This window comes from Pteropus vampyrus, unplaced genomic scaffold (genome assembly GCF_000151845.1).
Source record: "Pteropus vampyrus isolate Shadow unplaced genomic scaffold, Pvam_2.0 Scaffold32, whole genome shotgun sequence".
In the NCBI taxonomy this organism is placed as follows: Eukaryota; Metazoa; Chordata; class Mammalia; order Chiroptera; family Pteropodidae; genus Pteropus; species Pteropus vampyrus.
Genome location: NW_011888813.1, coordinates 3,909,161 through 3,928,638, shown reverse-complemented (window position 1 = coordinate 3,928,638; position 19,478 = coordinate 3,909,161). Strand labels below are relative to the sequence as shown.

Below are 19,478 nucleotides of genomic sequence, written 5' to 3'. Positions count from 1 at the left end.
TCATCTGCCCTGAAGCCTCTGAAAAATAGGTATTTCCTTTAACTATGACAGACCTTTAAACTTAGAAGAAATTTAGGAGATTATTTAGTAGAATTTATCCATTTTATGGGTAAGAAAGCCAAGGCCTAGTAAGTGTTAGCAGCAGAGCCAGGCCTTGTAATTCCTTGTCCCTCCCCCACTCTGTGAATCATCTAAAAACCTAAGAGATTGGCCAGGGACAACTGGTTATTTTTCATTTCATTCCTCTTCGAACGTTTTCATCGTCTTTCTTTTTTCCCCCTGAATTAAACAACGGGGCCTCTTTCTCAAGAGTTTGGTTTATTTATGAAAAAGTTAAAAGCAGTAGTGCCAATGGCAATGGACACCCTCAGATCCAAGAAAACTTTTTTTTTTTTTTTTTAAATATAATGCAACTAACATTTATTATCTCATAGGTTTTGTGGGTCAGGAAATGAAGTGTCATTTAGCTGTGTGGGTTCAGGATCTCTAGAGACATTGCAGTCACAAAGTCGACTGGGGTTGCTGCCCCTCGAATGGGGCTGGAGAGTCTGCTTCTTAGGCGTCAGCAGAGTTGGTTCCTTCTGAGGCCTTTCTACTGTTGCTTCACGTGGTCTTGTCTTTGTGAGCGTCTGTGTCCTGGTATCTTCTTATAAGGACGGTCATAGTGAATTCAGTCCACCCTGATGACCTCATCTTAACTGCACTACCTCTTTAAAGACCCTGTCTCCAAATACAGTCATCAGGGTACTGAGGTACCAGGGTACTAATACTGAGGTACTAGGGGCTGGGATACACAATTCAGCCCATAACAGCAGGCAAACCCAATTTAGCAGTCTTCTTTCTCTGTGTAAGACAGCCAGATTGACACTATAAACCATCCTAGATAGTCTTTCTGGAGCCATCATTAGCAGTGCCACTTGGTATAAAAACTGATCTTGTTTCTGATATATACTTATAGCCTACTTCCCACAGCTATAGAAAGGAGAAAGGAGTTGTTTATGCTTAATAAACCCCTCAGTCAGCCTCTTCACCTGCTTATCCACAGAATGGCTTGATAGTTCACCAAGGAGCTGGTTAATCCTGCTGGACTCATTGGCTTAAATGACAATTCAAAAGTAAATATGATTAGTGATAAAAGCTCTAAATGAGATAGCCTTTTTTTCTTTTTTTGGAATATAGCCTATGGGAAATACAGTCATTAAGTAAATAATTAATTGGATGATTACAAGTGTGCAGATTAGTCTCCTGCCTTCAGGATCAAATCCTGATTCTTTAGTGTTACATCCTTACTGAACTGGCCCCTGGGCACCTCATCTCCTCCGTCTTTTTTCATACCCTCCAATTTAGTTTTTCTGATGCCCCCATACTTTCCACGTCTTCAAACAAGCAATCTTTTCGTCTTTCCTACTCCAATTCTATAATTCTCTAAACCTCCACTCAAGATTTCATTTAAAAGAAATATATACGATCACAAAAGAAGAAATGCAAACAAGTGATGTGGAAAGAGGATTAATCCCCATAATCACTTGTGCAGATTAAATAGTTCAGTCTGTCGGCTTGGTAAAGTTTAAATGGTTGAAAGCACGTAGAGCTGGGAATGAGAGTTGGGCATTTGCGTGCGAGGATCGTGGAAAGACCTTTCTGGAGGGTATTCTAGCCATTGGCGTTAGTTTAAATGTCATACTCTTTAACTATTAGCTTATCCCAAGGAAATAGTTAGACATGTGCCAGTGTGTACTATGCAGCACTCTTTATATTAGCAAAAGCAAACAAACAAAGTCAAAATACCCAACCAAATATCAAATAAAATGGAATGCTATGCAGCCATGGCAAATGTCCCAGTTATGTTAATTGAAAAAGGTAGGTTGCAGAATAAAATGTGTGATCATTTGGCTGTATTAGACTGTGTATAGTTTTCTTATATCAGCATGTATGTGTGTATATACATATGTGTATATACATACACATAAACATATTTCTGTTTATACATATATAAAAGAGTTTGATGGTGTATCAATCTAAAACTGCTAATGTTGGGTATCTTGGGGTGGAGATACTTCATTTATTTCTTTTTTCATTTATTTATTTCATTTATTTCTTCATTCATTACTTCATTTATTTCTATAGGATCTGAGTTATTTATGATAATAATCACTAAAAATCAAATAAATATGAATGAAAATATTTCTATTTAGAAATAAAACTAAATATGTTACTGGAGCTATTTTAAAATTTCTTTCATGAAATGTGTGTTTGTTTTGGGGGTTGATCTATTTGCGGGATGAGTGCTGGCCAGTTTGCTTTGGCGGGGCTAGTATTTCAAATATTGCTGTCTTTTTTCTGTGAAAGAGCCATGTGCTTGTGTTTCACTTTTTACCACATAATGCTAGTTGCTTATTCTTTGCAGGAAATGGATATATGATGGAAACCATCACCTTCTGACTCTGACAGACCAGAGTCAGACACCAGCTCTGCTACTCTCCTGCTCTGTGGTATTCAGCAAATTATTTAACCTCAGTGACCTTTAACTTCTTCAACTATAGAACAGAAATAATAATGATAATACTGAGCTTGCAGTTTTGATCAGAGGATTATAGGGAAGTCCTGGAATATAATAGGGAATAGCTATTACGATGATAGCAACATAATGTAGTTTTCAGAATTCTTCATATTTTAGAACTAGGATTTAATCTGTGGGAAGAAAATTTTTTAAAGTTGTGAGAAAACAGCTAAGTTGAACCCAGAAGAAGTTCTATTTTATGTCCTTGCCTAGTTTTTGTAAACTGCATTTACAGAAAAGCAGTTTCTTTTATCCTTTTAGTTCTCATTGACTAATGGGTGGACTCACTCAACATGCTTTGTGAAACCACTTGTGTCTATGGCATTTTTCTGCAGAATTAGAATCAGGAATAAAAGCTTTCCTGAGGAGAGGTGGGGGTGGGCACCGGGTGGGGGTGGGGAGCATCGGTCAGGTTTACTTTCATAAATTGTCTCCCCCTCCTCCTCTTCAAGATTGGTTTGTTTGTACAAATTGGTTGCCTCAAGCAACACATTATTAGTTTGAGCCTGAATGTATCCCGAGAGACTTACTGCTTTCCCTTTGCCAAGCAATTGTCCTTTTCCTGCAGAGAATGCTGGGATTGTGGGGGCATTTTCCACTTGGGCATATTTCATCTAGTTGCCCCACCTTTCACGGAGCATGTGCTGCTTGTAAGGCACTGCGTCATTCCACTGCATTTAGAGAGCAACCAGTTGTGAGCTGGTAATCTTTATTTTCAACTCCTGGACTTTTCTTCCTTCCTTAGACCCTCAGTACTGGTGTCTAAGTAAAGAAGAGATGATATTCCTGCCCCGTTGACATCAGGTTTGGCCTTATGACTCGCATTTTGGCCGGTAAAATGCAGGTGGAAGTGACACTTCCAGTGTAGATTTCCATCTGTTTCCACCCCGCTCCTTTTTCCCTTTGTCAGTCACCCATACTGCAGCACATGCTGCCCTCAGCTTGGATTCTCTTCTGGGGCTCCTCTCCTCTGGCTTCCCTTGTCCCACTCCCCACCTTCTAGACCACAGTCCACGTACCCAGGACTTTAGGCTTCTGCACCATTTTTTACCTGTACATTACGCCTCTTACAGTTACTTGCCCTGAAGCCCTCTGTCTTACTCTCCTTTCCCTGTGGCCCTAATTTCCTCATCCTTAGAAAGACTGGTGTAATATCCTTCCCCCTTGGTTGCTGAGCTGCTGTCATTCCACTTTTTTAAATAAACTCTAGTGTCCACTTCCACTATCTTTTGCCCAGGTCGTGTATGTCGTATTTCTGACTTTGGCCCTTGACTTAAGTCTTCTCCAGTCCCATTTTCCTCTTAATGATATTTCTAGTGCTCTCACTATAACAGTCGCTGCCTGAACAACTCTCAGTTTGAAGGATGTGCTCTCTAGGGAGGCAGCCCATTTATTCCACGTTCAGGCAATGATTATTACCTATTCACTACTCCTGTGGCAACTAACTTCCCAGTTTGAATACTGGCTTCCCTCTTTGTTAGCTGTTTGAACGTATACCAAACACTTAACTTTTCTCAGCTTCAGTTTCTTCATCTGCAAAATGAGAACAATCAGTATTAATTTCACAGGTTTGTGAAGATGAATGAAAATGTGTTTAATGCTCTTAGAAAACTGCTTGGTATCATAGATGTGCTTACTAAGATGTGAGCTCTTCCAATAAAATAATAGTTATTTTAGTTATTATTATCATCACCATGTCTTGGATCCCTAAAGAATAAATCTAGTCTTTTTTCTATATGACAGTTTCTTCCCTCTTTGAAAAGAGCTAAGCATCTTCAGTTCCAGAAACAGTTTACTCATAAACTTTGACCAGTTTGCACTTCAGCTAGTTCTACAAAGATAACAAAAGAAGTTCAAGGCACTGAAGTAGGTTAAATATACTGAAGCCCACTGAGACCTCAACAGTAAAATATTTTTAATCTCTGACTAGTGATGATTTTTTTTTCCCTGGAATTTCTATCCCCAAAAGAGAGATTTTTTTTGGGGGCTTAATTAAGTTAGTTTTACCAGGGAATTGTTTTTTTTTTTTTTTGTTTTCAAACTTGTTGTTTCTTTTTGTTTTTTTTAACCCCTTTTTTTTTTTTTTTTTAATGTGCTGGAATCTTGGACATTTTAGAGTGTGTGTGACTTTTTTCAGAGTCATCCAAATCTGCAAAGTAAGCTGGGCATCTTCATTTGCTAATAGATGGTATCAGGCAAATAGGCCTACAACTTCGAGACTAGGGAAGACCTGGCCTAAAGAGCACTGTCTGTGGCAGCAGCACAGTGAGAGCTGTGACCTCCACTCACCTCTTCCCCTCTTCAGTGGTGACCCTGAGGAACTTCCTCCTGAGTTTGGTTTTGACAGGCCCAAGGGCTGGGAGAATTTCAGCCGCCTACTCGAAGGGGGTTATAACCCCATATACATGTTTATGACCCATTTTATTGCTGACTTTTGGTTTTAAAGGAGGATCTGCTGTGTTGTTTGAGAATAAAAATCAATCTCCCTCAGAGAGCCATGGAATTTGCTCCCTGGGAAGATGACAGGTCAAATCTTCATCAGGCTGCTGAGGAATGGAGGGGGCGGGGTTCTTTTTTCCCTTCACAGTCGCTGGCAGCAGCGAGGCCCTGTGGGCTCCTGAGAGCCTTTTGTTTAGTTTCTATGGCTCTAGCCTCAATCAGCTGCTCTGCACGGGAGAGGAGGGAGGGTGCAGCTTTTAACCCTAGTTTGGTGGCTTCAGTGGGGTTCTCTCTCTTCAGTTCAAGGCTAGAGATATGGATAGAGGCCAGCTTTGTGGAATCACTTGAGGGTCTCTTGTCAAAATTCATTGCATCTATTGGTAAGCATTGGCTGCAGATAAGGGAGAAAAATGGCCAGGAACTAACAATTGTCCTGAGTCTCTCTCTCCTCCCTCCCAATTGTGTTGAACTGTGGTCATGCAGAAAATCTGTGCTGGAGTCACCAAAACATGAGATCCAGTTCTAGCTCTGCCCTTTCTAGGCAGTTTCCAAACCACCTGGTAGAGCCTCAGAATGGAATAAAGAACAGATGTAAAGAACTTAGCACAGTGTCTGACACAATACTCCGCTCCATATTTCCAAAGGTGTATGGGGCCGAATTCTCCTTGTCATTCCAGCAAGGATCCAAAGCATCTGTGGCAGTCATGAAGGAACAATAGAATTCTAGATGTCACCGAGGAGGCTTTTATTTGTTTTAGCTTTCAGGTGGTGTACACACTCCTGTGCACATACATGCTCATACACACACACACACACACACACACACACACACACACACACACACACACGTCTGTTTCCAGGTGCTAGTGCCTCATAGGTGGATCTCTTAGTCCCATTTGCATGTTTGCCCTGCAGTCTTGGTGGTATCATTTCAGGGTGAACCAATAGGAAATGATTAAGCAGGCCCTAAATATGAACAGGACTCTTAGTCATAGTCTTTTCTGCTTCCTTCCTTGCCCTAACATAACTACCATGCAGCTTGTTATGGCTCGTTTTTCCAGAAAGATAGAAGTCTATTGCATAGTTCCTTCTGTAAGGTCAGCTAATCTTGGGGCATGGTGGGTTTTTGAGTAGGTGCTAACAGATGGTGTGAAAGGAGATAATTCCTGCCCTGGGGGAGCTCATCTGGGAGAATAAAGCTAGCACACCTGAAATAATTAGCCATCAATTAAGCACTAAATCTTTGCTACTGACCCAGTGTTAGAGTGCAGTGTGGGTGACAGGTAACTTAGAGGGTGGACACTGTCTCCCTAGGTACCTAGTGTGCTGCGCCTTGCTGAAGGATGGAGCTATGTGGTTTACATGTAAATATAATTATACATAATAAATTAAATGCATGTGGCAGCTTTTCCTACATCTCTTAAAAATTAGATCAGAGTTAATTTTAAGTATTTCATTATAAAACATTATTATAATATTAAAAGACATTTTAAGAAAAAAAGAAAAGAAGCCATTCCCAATCTCACATCCCTAACAATTAAGTTATCAAAAAGAACCCCGTAGCTCATTTTTAGTCTCTCAAGTGTCCATCCCAGAGCCTGGCACACAAAGGGGCCTCAGTGAATGTTTGTGAATGGCCAACACCACTAGTTACTATTACAAATATCCAGACAATGGCTTTATAAAAGATGCCAAACTGACACCTCTTGCATGCCAGGTTCTCTGCTGTGTTATTGCATCTGCTTCTCCTCACAGTGTGAAGAGGGGGTGGAGGCTCAACATGGTAAAGCAATTAGGGGAGTGCTTATAGAAGCATCTCCAGTAGAGCATTGAGCCTTCCTGAGATACAATAAGCACAGAGAGGTGGGTGCCTAGGACAAAGTGCTTCCCCCACCATTCCTGGATTGTGTTAAAGTTTCTCCAATATGCCTGTGGAAGAGGATGTCATTGTCCCCCCTTTTACTCCTCACCCCACACAAACTCTGCAAAGAGCATTCTCATTCTCAAGGTATCAGTGCCAAAAGTTCGTGGCTTCGGCCTACTTGCTTTTCAGGTAGAGCAGGCTCGCCTGTTGGTACTTGCACAGCTTTGAGGAGTCAGTCGCAGGCCCAGTTGATGTAAGGAATTAAAATTGATTTCCTCTCTTTCCCACTAGCCAATTAAGGCACAGGAAGGCTAGTTGGTCCATACCTTTGGTCTGGGTTCCCTGATTATAGTTGTTTCCTAGTGCTGCTGTAACAAGTTACCACAAACTGGGGCCTACAACAAGAGAAATGTATTCTTTCATAGTTTTGGACACTAGAAATCCTGAGTCCATATGTCAGCGGGGCAAGGCTCCCGCAAAAGGCCGTGGGAGAAGCAGCATTCCTTGCGCTCGTTTCTGGCGGTTCCTGGCAAGCAATCCGTGGTGTTTCTTGGCTTATGGCGGCATAACACCAGTCTCCGAGTCCATCTTCACTCGTCTTCTTCCCTGTGTGCCTCTGTGTCTCCCTCTCCCTTCTTATAAGGGCACCAAAAGTGGGATTTAGAGGCCACCCTAATCCAGTATCGCCTCATCTTAACGACATTCTATTTGCGAAGACTCTATTTCTAAACAAGGTCACATTCATAGGTTCTGATAAGGACTTCTCCCTGTCTTTTGGGAGGACACAGTTCAACTCACTACACTAGGTGATCCCTGGATGTACCTCAGGCAAAGTCAAGAGGAATAACAGTACTGATTTATTTTTCTTTTGGAGAAAATTGGTGTTTTCTCAGGTCTCTGGCGATGATGTAGTTGAGTTGATCCTGTTTCCTTCACTTGTCCCAACGCTGTGGGTTACCAACAGCACTAATTTTCAAAAATGCCAACTGGGATAATTAACCTGGGAACAAATAATGACTTTTTAAATTCCTCCATATGATTAAATGTAAATTCATGAGCAGAGATTTTGTTTTGTTTTTTTTCAGTATCCCAGCATCTTGAAATATTAAAGCCATCATCAGCTTGGGGCACAAAGTAAAGCCAATAGGCCCTGTATTTATTCACCTAACATTTATTGAGCAACTGCTATTTGCCAGGCATGTGCTAGGTATGAGGGAGACAATGGTGAAACCAGTTGTAACTACAGTTTATTGAGGATCTACTATATTTTGGACACCAGAAAGGCTCATGGCATACTTTATCATGAATCCTTACAAAAGCCATAGATGGGTATTATTATCTCCACTTTATAGATGAGACAACTAGAGGTAAGAATGTTAAAAACTTTGACCAAAGTCACAAAGCTCACAAGTGATAGAATCAAGTTTAAATCTGAACAATGTACTGTGGACCAGTCCTTCTCCACTCTTTGATTAAAGTTTTCTAAATAAGGTTTCTGCCAAAGGTTAAATAGTTTTTTCCTCCCAGAAATCTCATGGAGTATTTTTTTTTTTATTAAACTAAATCATCTTTTTAGTATAGATTTTAATGAAATATATAGATAGGAACAAATATATCTATCGTGTAACAAAACACCTCATGGCCAAAAACACACCGGATAATATGAGCTTTCATTTCAGGCAAATGTAAACCTTTAATAATTATAGCATCCCGAGTAATAAATAAGGAAGTAATGGGAGAAAGTCACCATTTTCCAATCTCTATGAAGTAATACCGAAGCACCACTGAAAATACTGATTTTCAGCGGCTGCTATGTGTACAAAACTAGAGGTAATCAAATATGAGTTGCCTCTTGATGGAAGTATAGAAGACCATCTATCAACTAACTGTTCAAACCGAAGATCAAATCTGAATTTGATCAAGCCTCTAGATCTAACTATGAATGTACAGGAAATACAAGGGGCAGAGGAACATAGTAAATCACAGCATCATCAAAATGTGGATTGTAGGAAAATCTATATGACAAAAGAATCAGGTTATTAACTAATTTCAAGGAAAAAATGAAGCTGGAGAAAGGAACTTTAGATTAAAAAAGACAACATTTTTCAATCAATTGCAAGATTGATTTGAATAAAGTACAAAAAAATCTTTGAGTCATTCAAAGATATTTGAATACTGACTGAATATTGGATACTATTTAAGTAATCATACTTTATTTTTGGATGTAATAACATTTTGGTTTTGTTTTCAAGTAGAATCCTTATCCTTTAGAGGTACATGCAGAAATGATTATGGATAGAATGATGTGATACTAAGAATTTGCTTCAGGATAATCCAGAGTGGGTAGGGATAGAGGTGAAACAAGATTTGGTTGAACTAATTGATCATTGATGAAGCTGGCGATGCATATGTGGAATTTTGTTACACCTTTCTCTCCCTTTTATCTACATTTAAAATTTTCTATAACAAAAGGTTTAAAATTAGGTTCATAAATATGTGAAAAGGAAGTAGTTCAGAAGGTCTGATAAAGCAAAAGAGGGATGGAGGAAAAGTCTGTGTCCATATGAAAATAAGCTAGTCCGTTTTCTACTAGAATTGTGCTCCCCAGCTAGTTAATGTTCCAATCGACCTACTTTGTAGCTGATTAGGCCATGGGCTGGGGGATCCTGAACAACAGAAACAACTTGGTTCCTTTGTTAAAGCAATTATCACGCTTCACTGCGGACATATTTAGAGAGCTGGAAGCCGTGATGGATCACTACCTTGTATCTGTGCAGTACTCTGCCATTTACAAAATATTTTACATACTTCTTTCAGTTAATCTTCAGTCACGGCCTTGTGAGGTAGATGCTATCATTCTCACACGAGGGACTAGGGAGCTGGAACTTCCACCTGTGACTTGACTGGAACCCAAGCCCTGTCTTGGATGCCACCGAACACTGCTGTTCCTGCCCTACTCCTGACGGCAGAGTGGCCAAAGCAAGCATTTAGGTCTTTTAAACCTGTGTATGTGTCAAAGCAGGGCTGCACTATCTATGCCAGGTGTGGACTTCTTTCTTTCTGGATGGTTGCTGTTGAATGTAACTGAGAATGACAATGCATTGGACATGAAGATTATGCTAAATTAGAGGGCAGGATGAGGGACGAATACCACTCTAGCCCCAAATGAATAAACGTCTACCATCTTCTAGTCACTGTGCTGAATGTTACATCCAGTATTGAGGTGGGAGTCAAAGCTGGAAGAGGGAAGGAGTTAAGTTCTCTGTCCTTTTTTTAACCCTTAGAGTAAAATGCATAGTATCCACTCAACTGTAACTGCCTTAAAAGAATGCATGTCTCTCTCCTTCCTCCCTTCTCTCTTCCTGCCTCTCTGTGACTTACCTCACCTTCAAGACTTTCCTTGCTCGAGAAGAAGAGTGGGAAGCCAAAAAAGAGAGAGAGAGAGAAGGGAGATTGGTAGGAGGATCAGATCAAAGCATGGGCACCCCAAACCAAAGCTAAGGCTCTGAATGATGTCTCAAACTATGGAGATGCTTCTGCAGCGACATTAGAGGGGAAAGAAACCAGTGGACTGATTATGAAGGCCTCTGGTTTTTACAGGAAAATAGATCGAGAGAATAAGATGTAGATGCACATTATCCCTAGACAGTTTTTCTAAGGGAAATGAGTCAGTCGAATCATTCCTCAAATGATTTTTTAAATTTTAAGGAGGCAGGGAGAGCTATTTCTAATTAATTGTTCAATGCTTGTTCTAACTTGCATATTAATGTTGTGGCAGACTTGTGATGCCGTATGTTCTGTATGTACCCACAGAATATGTTGGAGGCCCTTGTGCAGTCATGGGGGGTTCAAATTTATGCACATTTAAAAATTGTTTCATGAGACAATGTCATAAGGTATCCTTAGAGAAGGCCCACATATTTTCTGGGTGTGATTCCATCGATCAGTAAAAAGGAGGGGTTGTAGGAACCATCTCTCAAAATCTTTGAGCCATGGAACATCATTTTGCTATTTTCAGTGATTATGAAATGCATTGTATCTCTGTTTTTACAAGATCTTATTATATCTGGAATTTGTAAGACACCAAAGTGAGATTTTAGAACAGAACCCTCAATTATAACAGTATTCCTAAGGGAAAATGGGACCCACTTTACAGTGCGCCTTTGAGGAGTAAATTGTGACAGGGATCATGTTTACTTCACTGATGCAACTAAGCATTTATCGTGTCCTCGTGTGCCGGGTGCACACTCTGAGATGGCTCTCTCAATCTGTAAAATGGAGCTGATATCAAGGGTTGCTGAGGGTAAGTCTTCATAGAATTAATACATATAAAATGTTAAGAAAAGTGGCACAGAGTAAGTGCTCAGTAAGTGGTGGCTGAGGTGTCACTGTCATCACCATTGTTACTGATTCTCACGACGACCTATGATGTGATTTAGGTCCAAGGGTCCTCCCCATCCAGTACATGAGTATCAAGTATGGAGTTTACGTGGAGCTGGAAAGGGAAGCCAGGCCTTCTGACGTTGAGTCATGAAGCGCAAGGGACCCTTTTACAAAGCAGTAGTCCTGTTATAGACCTACCTTTTACTTTTCTTGACTCTGACTTGCCAGTAATAATGCCATATGCTGATATGGCAAATCTCAAATACATCATTGCGTTTTTTTAAAAATTGCCAAATAAGACATCATGGTTATACTTTAATCCTGCTTTTGTTTTTAAAAGAGTGTTCATATGTGCTTTATATGCATATAGAATTTCTGAAGCAGATACATAAGAAATTTTAACAGTGGTTACCTCTGGGGAGTGGGACCGGTTGTTAGAGAGAAGATGTAGATTTTTACTTTTTATTTTATACCCTTATAGACTATTTGAACTTTTTTGTCATGAATTTTTGATAAGTTCAAAAACAATTAAAAAAAAAATGGACAAGAAAGATGTCTTAGTTCTTTCAGACCACTGTGGCAAAATGCCACAGACTGGGTGGCATATAAACAACAGACATTTATTTCTCATAGTTCTGGAGGCTGAAAGTCTGAGATCAGGGTGCTGGTACGGTCAGGTAAGGGTCCTCTTGCCGATGGAAGACTTCATGTATCCTCACAAGGTGGAAAGGCAAGGCAGCTCTGTGGGCTCTGTGGGCTCTCCTTTATAAGAGCACTAATCCTGTTCATGAGGGCTCTACCCTCATGACCTAGTCACCTCCCAAAGTCCCCGCCTCCTGTTACCATCACTGTGGGCACTAGGGTTCCAACAGGTGAATTTTGGGAGGACACAAACATTCAGACCACAACAGAGGCAGAGAAAAGTACAGTAACCCATCTTTAGAACAGTGTTTCCCAAACCCAAAGGTTCCCTCCTTCCAAGCAAAAAAGCTTTGGGGAAGGAAACACAGCACTCTGTAAGTCCCAAGCTTGGAGAGTCACAATGTATGTTAGTGTATTAAAGGTTGTGAGATTCTCCAGCAAAGAAATCTGTACAGTACATTTTTTCTTACCTCTATTACAGCTGTTATTATCCTGCATATCTGTTTTGGAAATACAGTACACCGAGTTAAGGAAAGGTAACCTAGCCTTAGGCGAAATGCAACTATTTCTTCAGGAATGGTGGAAGACCTGCCTGGTGTATGGTACGACGATGTTAGGTCATACCTTCAGGCAAACTAGGGTTCAGTTCCTGGGTCCTTCATTCTCTAGCTGGCCGAGGCCTAGCCAGGTTACCTAACCTCTGAGTCTCAGAGTCCTCACGTGTGAAAGAGCAATAATGATGCCTCCCTCATAAGGGCATTTCCAGGATTAGATGAGTTAAGTAACTGGTTCAGAGTCGGTACTAATAGGTGTTAGTTCCCTTCTCACCCTGGGCCCCATTGTTCCATTTTCTTCTATGGTAATACTGCCATGTGGGTGTTTATGAACACTCACACGTACCAAAACAAATTACTGAAGGATCCCTCCATTTATGAAAGGCTTCATTTTAGGATTCATCAAAGCCAGGCTATCGGGTAGCAAGTTCTTGCATTTTCAATGTGAATCCATTTCTAAAATCTTAATTTCCAGATACCTGTATCAAGAATGTGCCTCTCCTACAAGGCAAAGAATCCTGTTTCTCTAAAACTTAGAGCCCAAAAGATAGAGAAATTCATTGTCTAAATCACATCCAGCGTCGCCTGCTCCAGGCCCCTGCACCTAGGCAGCCCCTTCCTCTCATTTCCTATGCCCATGCTAATGCTCAAACACAGTGGAAACAAATTTCAGAGTTAAATTTTAAAGTACGTGTACTAAAGCGTTGCCTTTTCAAAGTAACCTTTGAATTAAGCCCTTGAAATCTAATTACCCGAGTGTTATTTGCCTCCCCAAAGTACCCGGGTCTGTGCAGACTGAGTTAAAGTTCAGGAAGTATTAACAAAAGGAATCAGAAGCAAGATCTCCAGCCCAGCCTCTGAAGGATCTCCCTGTCTACGCCTTGCCTCTCCCTCCTCCTGGGTGTGCCCTGCCTGTCCAAGAAGGCCAGTGAGTAACCTGCACATTTTTTTTTCATCTTGGCCCTTCCCACCCAGACGAGAGGACGGAGTGGCAGACAGGCAGGCAGACGGCAGTGAGTCCTGTTCAAGCATGCACGGAGCATACCTCTACCCGCACCCACGTCTTGGACCCCTCGCCTCCCTCACCTCACTCCAGGAGGAGCCAGAGTCCCCGCGAGGGTCTGGAGGGGACCTCTGCTCCCAAGGGTAAGGGCTGCCAGCAGCGGGACCACTTCATTCATTTTATTTGCTTTGGTATTGGCTTTTCTTTTCCATTGTGTTTAGATAGGAGAGTTTCTGATAGAATTGAAGGTGTTTTGTTTGGTTGATTGGTTCGATTCTCAGTCATCTCAAGACAAAGAAATGGCTTTTCCCAGGAGGATTTATTAGAACTTGTAACCTGATAGCCTGGCCTTGAAACAAAACTTAATGTACCAATTACCTCTGGGTAGTACAACTTACCTTTTTGGCCTTATAGGAAAAAAAACCCCAAAAAACCCAAAGGAAAAACTACATTACTTAGCAAATAGATTTTGAAGAAGGAAAAATGCTAAGGATTATGGGCATTTTATGGGCATCTCTGACCAATTAAAAAGTGGCTTAAAATATTACCATAGCTTTAAAATAGACCACGATGATGTTTTGTCTCAAAACAAAACAAACCAAGCAAACAGAAAACCCTATTTAAAAGATTTCAGTATTGAGTAAAAGATGCCAGCGGAGGGGTTTGAGTAAAATTTTAAAGATAAGTTGGTCTAATTAAATATACATGAACATGGAAGTGTTGAATTAAATCTGTGGTGCTCTGGGAAGAAAAAAATCAGATGCTCCGTGTGAGATTTGTGTGGTATTTAAGGGAGAAAATGGAGATCTTTGTATAGCGTGTTGAGAATTTTTGGAGAGGAGGGTCAGAAGGCACATGGAGGAGGCTGGAAAGCAGGTTTGTTGCATGGGGCTGGTGCCAAGGACTTCTCCCTCAATTGCTGTGGGTGAGAGAGTAATTCAGAGTCATCAAGCACTGCATTGTTAACAGGCTTCTGATTTCAATATTTATTCTAAACACAAGCTGTTGATTGCACAGGCATGTGAAGGAATAAAACTGCTGCCTCTGGTTCCTGGCCTAGTCCAAACTTTAATACCTGGTGAGATTTCAAGAAAAATGTTGTGGAGAAGATGAGGCTACATGTAACATTAGTTTGATACTACGCTACAATAGTATATTTAAGAGGGCCCTATTTTAACAGCCATGAGGAATTACATAGTGATAACTAATTAGAGTGTGAAGATGCTGAGCAAGGTGTCTGAGAGGCAAATGCCATAGGAAGCCGCGATAGAAGTTGCCCAGACCAAAGGCGCTCCCATGACACATGTGAAAGTTTGGGCCGTGCCCGAGTATCTCTGCAAACGCAGCACAGGTTCTTTTTTAGCACCGCTGTGCAGGCGACTTAAGGATTCTCTATAAGGAGCAACCTACACTTAACAGATCTAGGTTTTTAGAGCAGCAGTAACCAGTAGCCCTACAAAATGGTGTGAAGGGTATGAAGGGCACGGGCAGGGCGCACATCCCTTCTTAGATTGCACACCCCTCTCCTAAGTTTCAAGGAAGTGTAGTGAATCTTTTGTTGAAATCAGTGATTCTTCATCATTGTCATTATCAGTGTTTCTGTGGTAAGAATGCCAGTAGTTGACTTTCTTAAAGCTTAAATTTCCCCTTGGCTAATAAATCAAAAGCATAGGTTGACGGCAGACCCATCAGCCAGCTCTTTTGAAGACCATCCAGACATGCCATTTATTTTGTTGCCGAATGAGCAAGAGAGGGCGGTGGGAGCCGTAATGATGATTTCACTGGAGATGTGAGGTTCAACTTTCTGATCTTTTCAGTTATGATTGAAAAACAAAGGGATACCGCTCCACGCCACCCATGGAGTTCCCAGCTCTGACAGCCATCTGGCTGGCCCTCGGAGGCATTTGCACTGTGGTATAAAATCCTCGCCATCCCCACCCAACCCGCTTCTCTCCCAGACCCAGTGCTCGGGGGCACAACACAGCTGAGAGGAGTGCGGGCCGCGTTTCTTGTTGGTGGCCTGTTCTACATGTTTCCAGAACTTCTTACAGTTTCTTCACAAACTAAATTGAATGCAGTATCTTCTTGAATTCGGCTTTTCTGAGGCATCTTAGTGGAGAATTTAGCCTTTCTTTTGACTTCATTGTATCTTTTATTCACTCCTGTTGCTTAGCCTTTTAGGCAGTGGTCTTAGCAAGCTGACTGAAAACTGGCCACATCAGAGAACCAGACTATGCACCTTAGACAACCTTGCCTTGAACAATGTATGCTTTCTCCTCTCACACTCCCTTTCCCCTCCGAAGAGCCTTTGGGCACTACCCAGCCCTGGTCAGTTCTCTGCCATCCTGCGTCTTGTGGTTTCTGGACAATTTTTCTCCACCAACCCCTTGTTGTCCCAGACCTCACAAGTAGGTGTTGAGCTAATGCTGTGTACATCTTAGGGCCTGGGTCATGGGAAAATAGTTGTATATTCAGCTATCATGGTTTTAATGCATTTCCTAAGTGGTCACAGTCAAGGCAAGGGTGAGTGAAGTAGGGAAGTGAAGAGGGCTTATCCAGCAGCAGGTGGCTAAAATATAATTAGCCTCAGCCCACAATCTTCAGTGAGCTCCAGTTTCCTGCTTCTCAGGGCTTTTGGCTGGTCTTGTGTGTTATCTTTTTCCTGTAATACTTCCTCCTACATGTTGGTGCTCCTTACCGATGCGGTCCTTTGGAAGATGTAGCCCTAATGATCATTTGAACACATTTCAGCTATAGGCACTTTGTAAGCCAGGAGGAGACATTACAGACTTGCCCTGAACAAATCGTCATGAGGGTGGCATGTTATCCACAATAATGTAAAATAGTGCTGACAGTAAACAGATTTGCTTTAGTTTGAGACAGAAGTCTTGAGGATTAAGTAAGATGTGCATGTGTGCAGGTAGGAATAGAAATGAGGAGTATCAGATGAAACTTCAACCTGAGAATTTTATAGCTTTTGAGATTAGGGTAATAACTTTGGCCTACACTTAGAAATCACATTTGACTGCAGCTGATTTTTGTCTCTCATTAGGTTGTATAATAAATTGATTACAAAAATAACCATAAGGATTCTCCTCCTTGAATCTTATTTCTTATGATATGACTTTTATCAAGTGGTAGAGTCTTATTTCCCGCCTCTGAACCTGGGTTTGGCCTCAATACTTACTTTGATCAATAGAATGTGCGGAAGTAAAGGTCTGCTTGTGTACTGATCCCCAGCCTGGGTCTTAAGAGGCCTTGCACATTCTGCTTGTTCCCCTGGACTCCAGCCCCGTCTCATATGGACACTCCTGGACTCACTTCCTGTGGCCCAGAGAAACCCTTGTCACCCTAGCTGACAGCAATTTTACACCAGACATCCTAGACCAGCCAGCTGACCTCAGACATAAGTAGGCCCAGCAGAGATCAGACAAACTAATCCAGATCCACAGACTCATAGTCAATAATCAATTATTATTATTTTAAGCTACTGAGTTTTGGAATGGTTTGTTATGCTACTGATAACTAATGGATACATGTGGTCATCTGGAGATGGTCCCTCTGTGTTCACTTTTGGGTTTATTGTCATCACAAATGCTTAGTGCAACTCGGCTAAGAGATTCAATCATTGGATGGAGGGGTTCTATTAAATGGGGAGGGGGAGCAATTCTTGTGATCATCAGCATTGAGACCTTTTAAACAACACAGATGTCTGAGGCCTATGCCAGAGTGTTCAACTAAATATAAATGGAGACTAGGGATCTGTAAAATTTAGAAAGCTCTGGTGAATGGCTAGGATTGAAAACCAATAATCAATGGTCTTGTTGGTCCCTTCCGTTACTGGAAGATGCAATGGTTCCAGTGCATCTGTACTTAGGCAAATAACACTCAGGTGGTTCAGAGGTCATTACTGATTTGGTGTACTTCTAACTGCATAAGCAAACATTGGAATCACCTTTGGGCAAAAGCACATTGACTTGATCCTAGGTGAGAAGAAATTCACAGGTGCAGATACATGGTTGGAATTGTGTATTGTTTACCATTGTGTCTCCTGGGATTTAGAACAATGGTATGGACTCCATGAATAAATCTAGGGCATTGGGGATGTAATAGGATCCTGCGTCAGGACCTGATATTCCTATGGGGAAAAAAATCAGAGATCCATTAAGAAAGCAAAGCGAACAGTTTTTAACCCTTAAACTACAGGTGAATTTTAGTGAGTGTATCAGTTGTTGCTACAGTAATGCTGCATTACAAAATAATGACAAAATCTCAGTGAAATACAACAATATGCCTTATCAACCCCTACATCTACAAGTTGAGGTGGAGAGAACCAGCTGATCTTGGTTGGGAGTGGCTTTACCCCACATGTCTCTCATCCTCCCCCTGGGACCAGCTATCAGCTTGGGGAATGGCAGGGACACAAGAACACAAGCCACAAGGAGCAAGCTCATTTCCAGCTTCTAGTTATGTCATTAATCTGTTAACATCCTGTTGGTCAAAGCAAGTCACATGGCCAAACCCATTGGCAAAGGGCAGGGAAATATATCTTTGCAGAGAGAGACTGCAACATCATGTGGCAAAGGGCATGGACACTGAGAGGGGTGAAGAATTAGGGCCATTAAAGTAAGCTTCTGTGGTGGGAGAGGGGCATGTGAGGGAATTGCACCTTTTCCTGCTTAGCAAAGCTGGTGAAGTCACAGTTGGAAATCAGAGTAACCAAGAAGCAGAGGTATTCATCTTTTGGAAGTAGTCTGTTCCTTGTAATGTGAAAGTAAGCATTGGATTCTTTGCTACTTTGATCTATCCAATGGCGTTTCAAAGGGAAAAGAATTCAAGTTTGCAAGTACCTCAAGCTTGATAGTTACAGAGACAGCACTGGAATCCCCAGAAAGTGCTTCCGTTTCCATTCTCACCCCTTCCTCCAAAATGTAAAGGCCATGGGTCACTGGGCTTGGTTGTCTACTGCTCACTTCCAGGATGGGCATTATTTGGGGGTGGAGCCTTTACTTTAGGTCACACAACATCCTTTTGCTATCATCACTTATTGATCAGGCAAAAAGAAACCAGTTTCCATCCAGTCCAAACATTTGAGACCTTTTCCCCAACCCTAGCCCAGTGTTGCAGTGGTTAAAAGACATTTGGGTGAATCTCCCTCCCTGATGGCCCAACTTTTCCTGATTTGTTTTGTGAAAGGCTTGCAGCCTGTGTCTGTGGTTGAGATAGGAAACTAGTGTTCTAAAATATGGTTGAGGTTCTTAGATATTCTTCAGGGCAGGAACTGTGTTTTACAGTGTTTTGCTGAGAATAGTAATGGAGTGCTTTATTTCAGGCCACTGATTTATAGGCATTTGCTATTGATCATTCCGTGCCTTTGGAACTACTTAGTGTATCAGATTTATCTCTGAGGAAATCAAGATACAGAGGATTATGCAACTTCCCTGAGACCACATCTACTAGCTAACCAAGATTAGCAACCTGCCCCCTCTTGGTTTCTCAGCTTTTATTTGGCAATCTGATTGATGCTACCTTGCTTCACAAAAAGCATGTGAGGATGTCATTACCTCCTGAGTTTGTTCTAAGAAACCCCGCCCTCCATGGGAAACAAGGACGTCTAGCAGGGAGGTGTGCAATAGTATGAGATTTCCCCAATACAGTGTTAAGGAAAGTAAGTCGGATTAAAGGTAATTTCTAAGTTGTATTTCCTGAGGTTTCTTTGTTATTCTCTTGAACACAGAAATTAATCGGAGTGGGGACTGTTTAGACATCCTCTCGGGATCCTGGTGACTGTGCTTCTTTCATGTGTCCTCTGAGCCCCAACCTGCCATTTGTGTTGCCTGGTGACTGTTCAGCAATGGCTTGCAATGGTTCTCTGACAAACAATGCTATTTCTATTTTATGTGGGAAACGATGTGATTAAACAACTCATTTAAACTAATGCTTTTAGGAGGCGTGACATGAGTGGAGCAGGCATTTCTATTGGTACTATTGTCAAGTTAACACATGCAAACAATCAGATAATTGCAGTAGCCC

The 19,478-nt window shown here is 41.5% G+C and overlaps 1 protein-coding gene and 1 long non-coding RNA gene across 7 annotated transcripts in view; one reads left to right on the top strand and one right to left on the bottom strand.

Moving 5' to 3' along the window:
* LOC111737889 overlaps window positions 1-19,478 on the bottom strand; it is a 91,448-nt gene that overhangs the window by 3,977 nt on the left and 67,993 nt on the right. The gene's annotated exons all lie outside the window — the stretch shown is intronic.
* Window positions 1-19,478, top strand: part of STON2 (stonin 2) — a 114,492-nt gene that overhangs the window by 55,756 nt on the left and 39,258 nt on the right. For 3 of the 5 annotated variants that reach the window (XM_011357110.2, XM_011357109.2, XM_011357108.2), the window contains exon 5: window positions 13,418-13,588. The exons of the other annotated variants lie outside the window; for them this stretch is intronic. In XM_011357110.2, coding sequence (XP_011355412.1) covers window positions 13,418-13,588 — 171 coding nt within the window. The remainder of the gene's footprint in view (window positions 1-13,417; window positions 13,589-19,478) is intronic. 5 annotated transcript variants of the gene reach the window in all.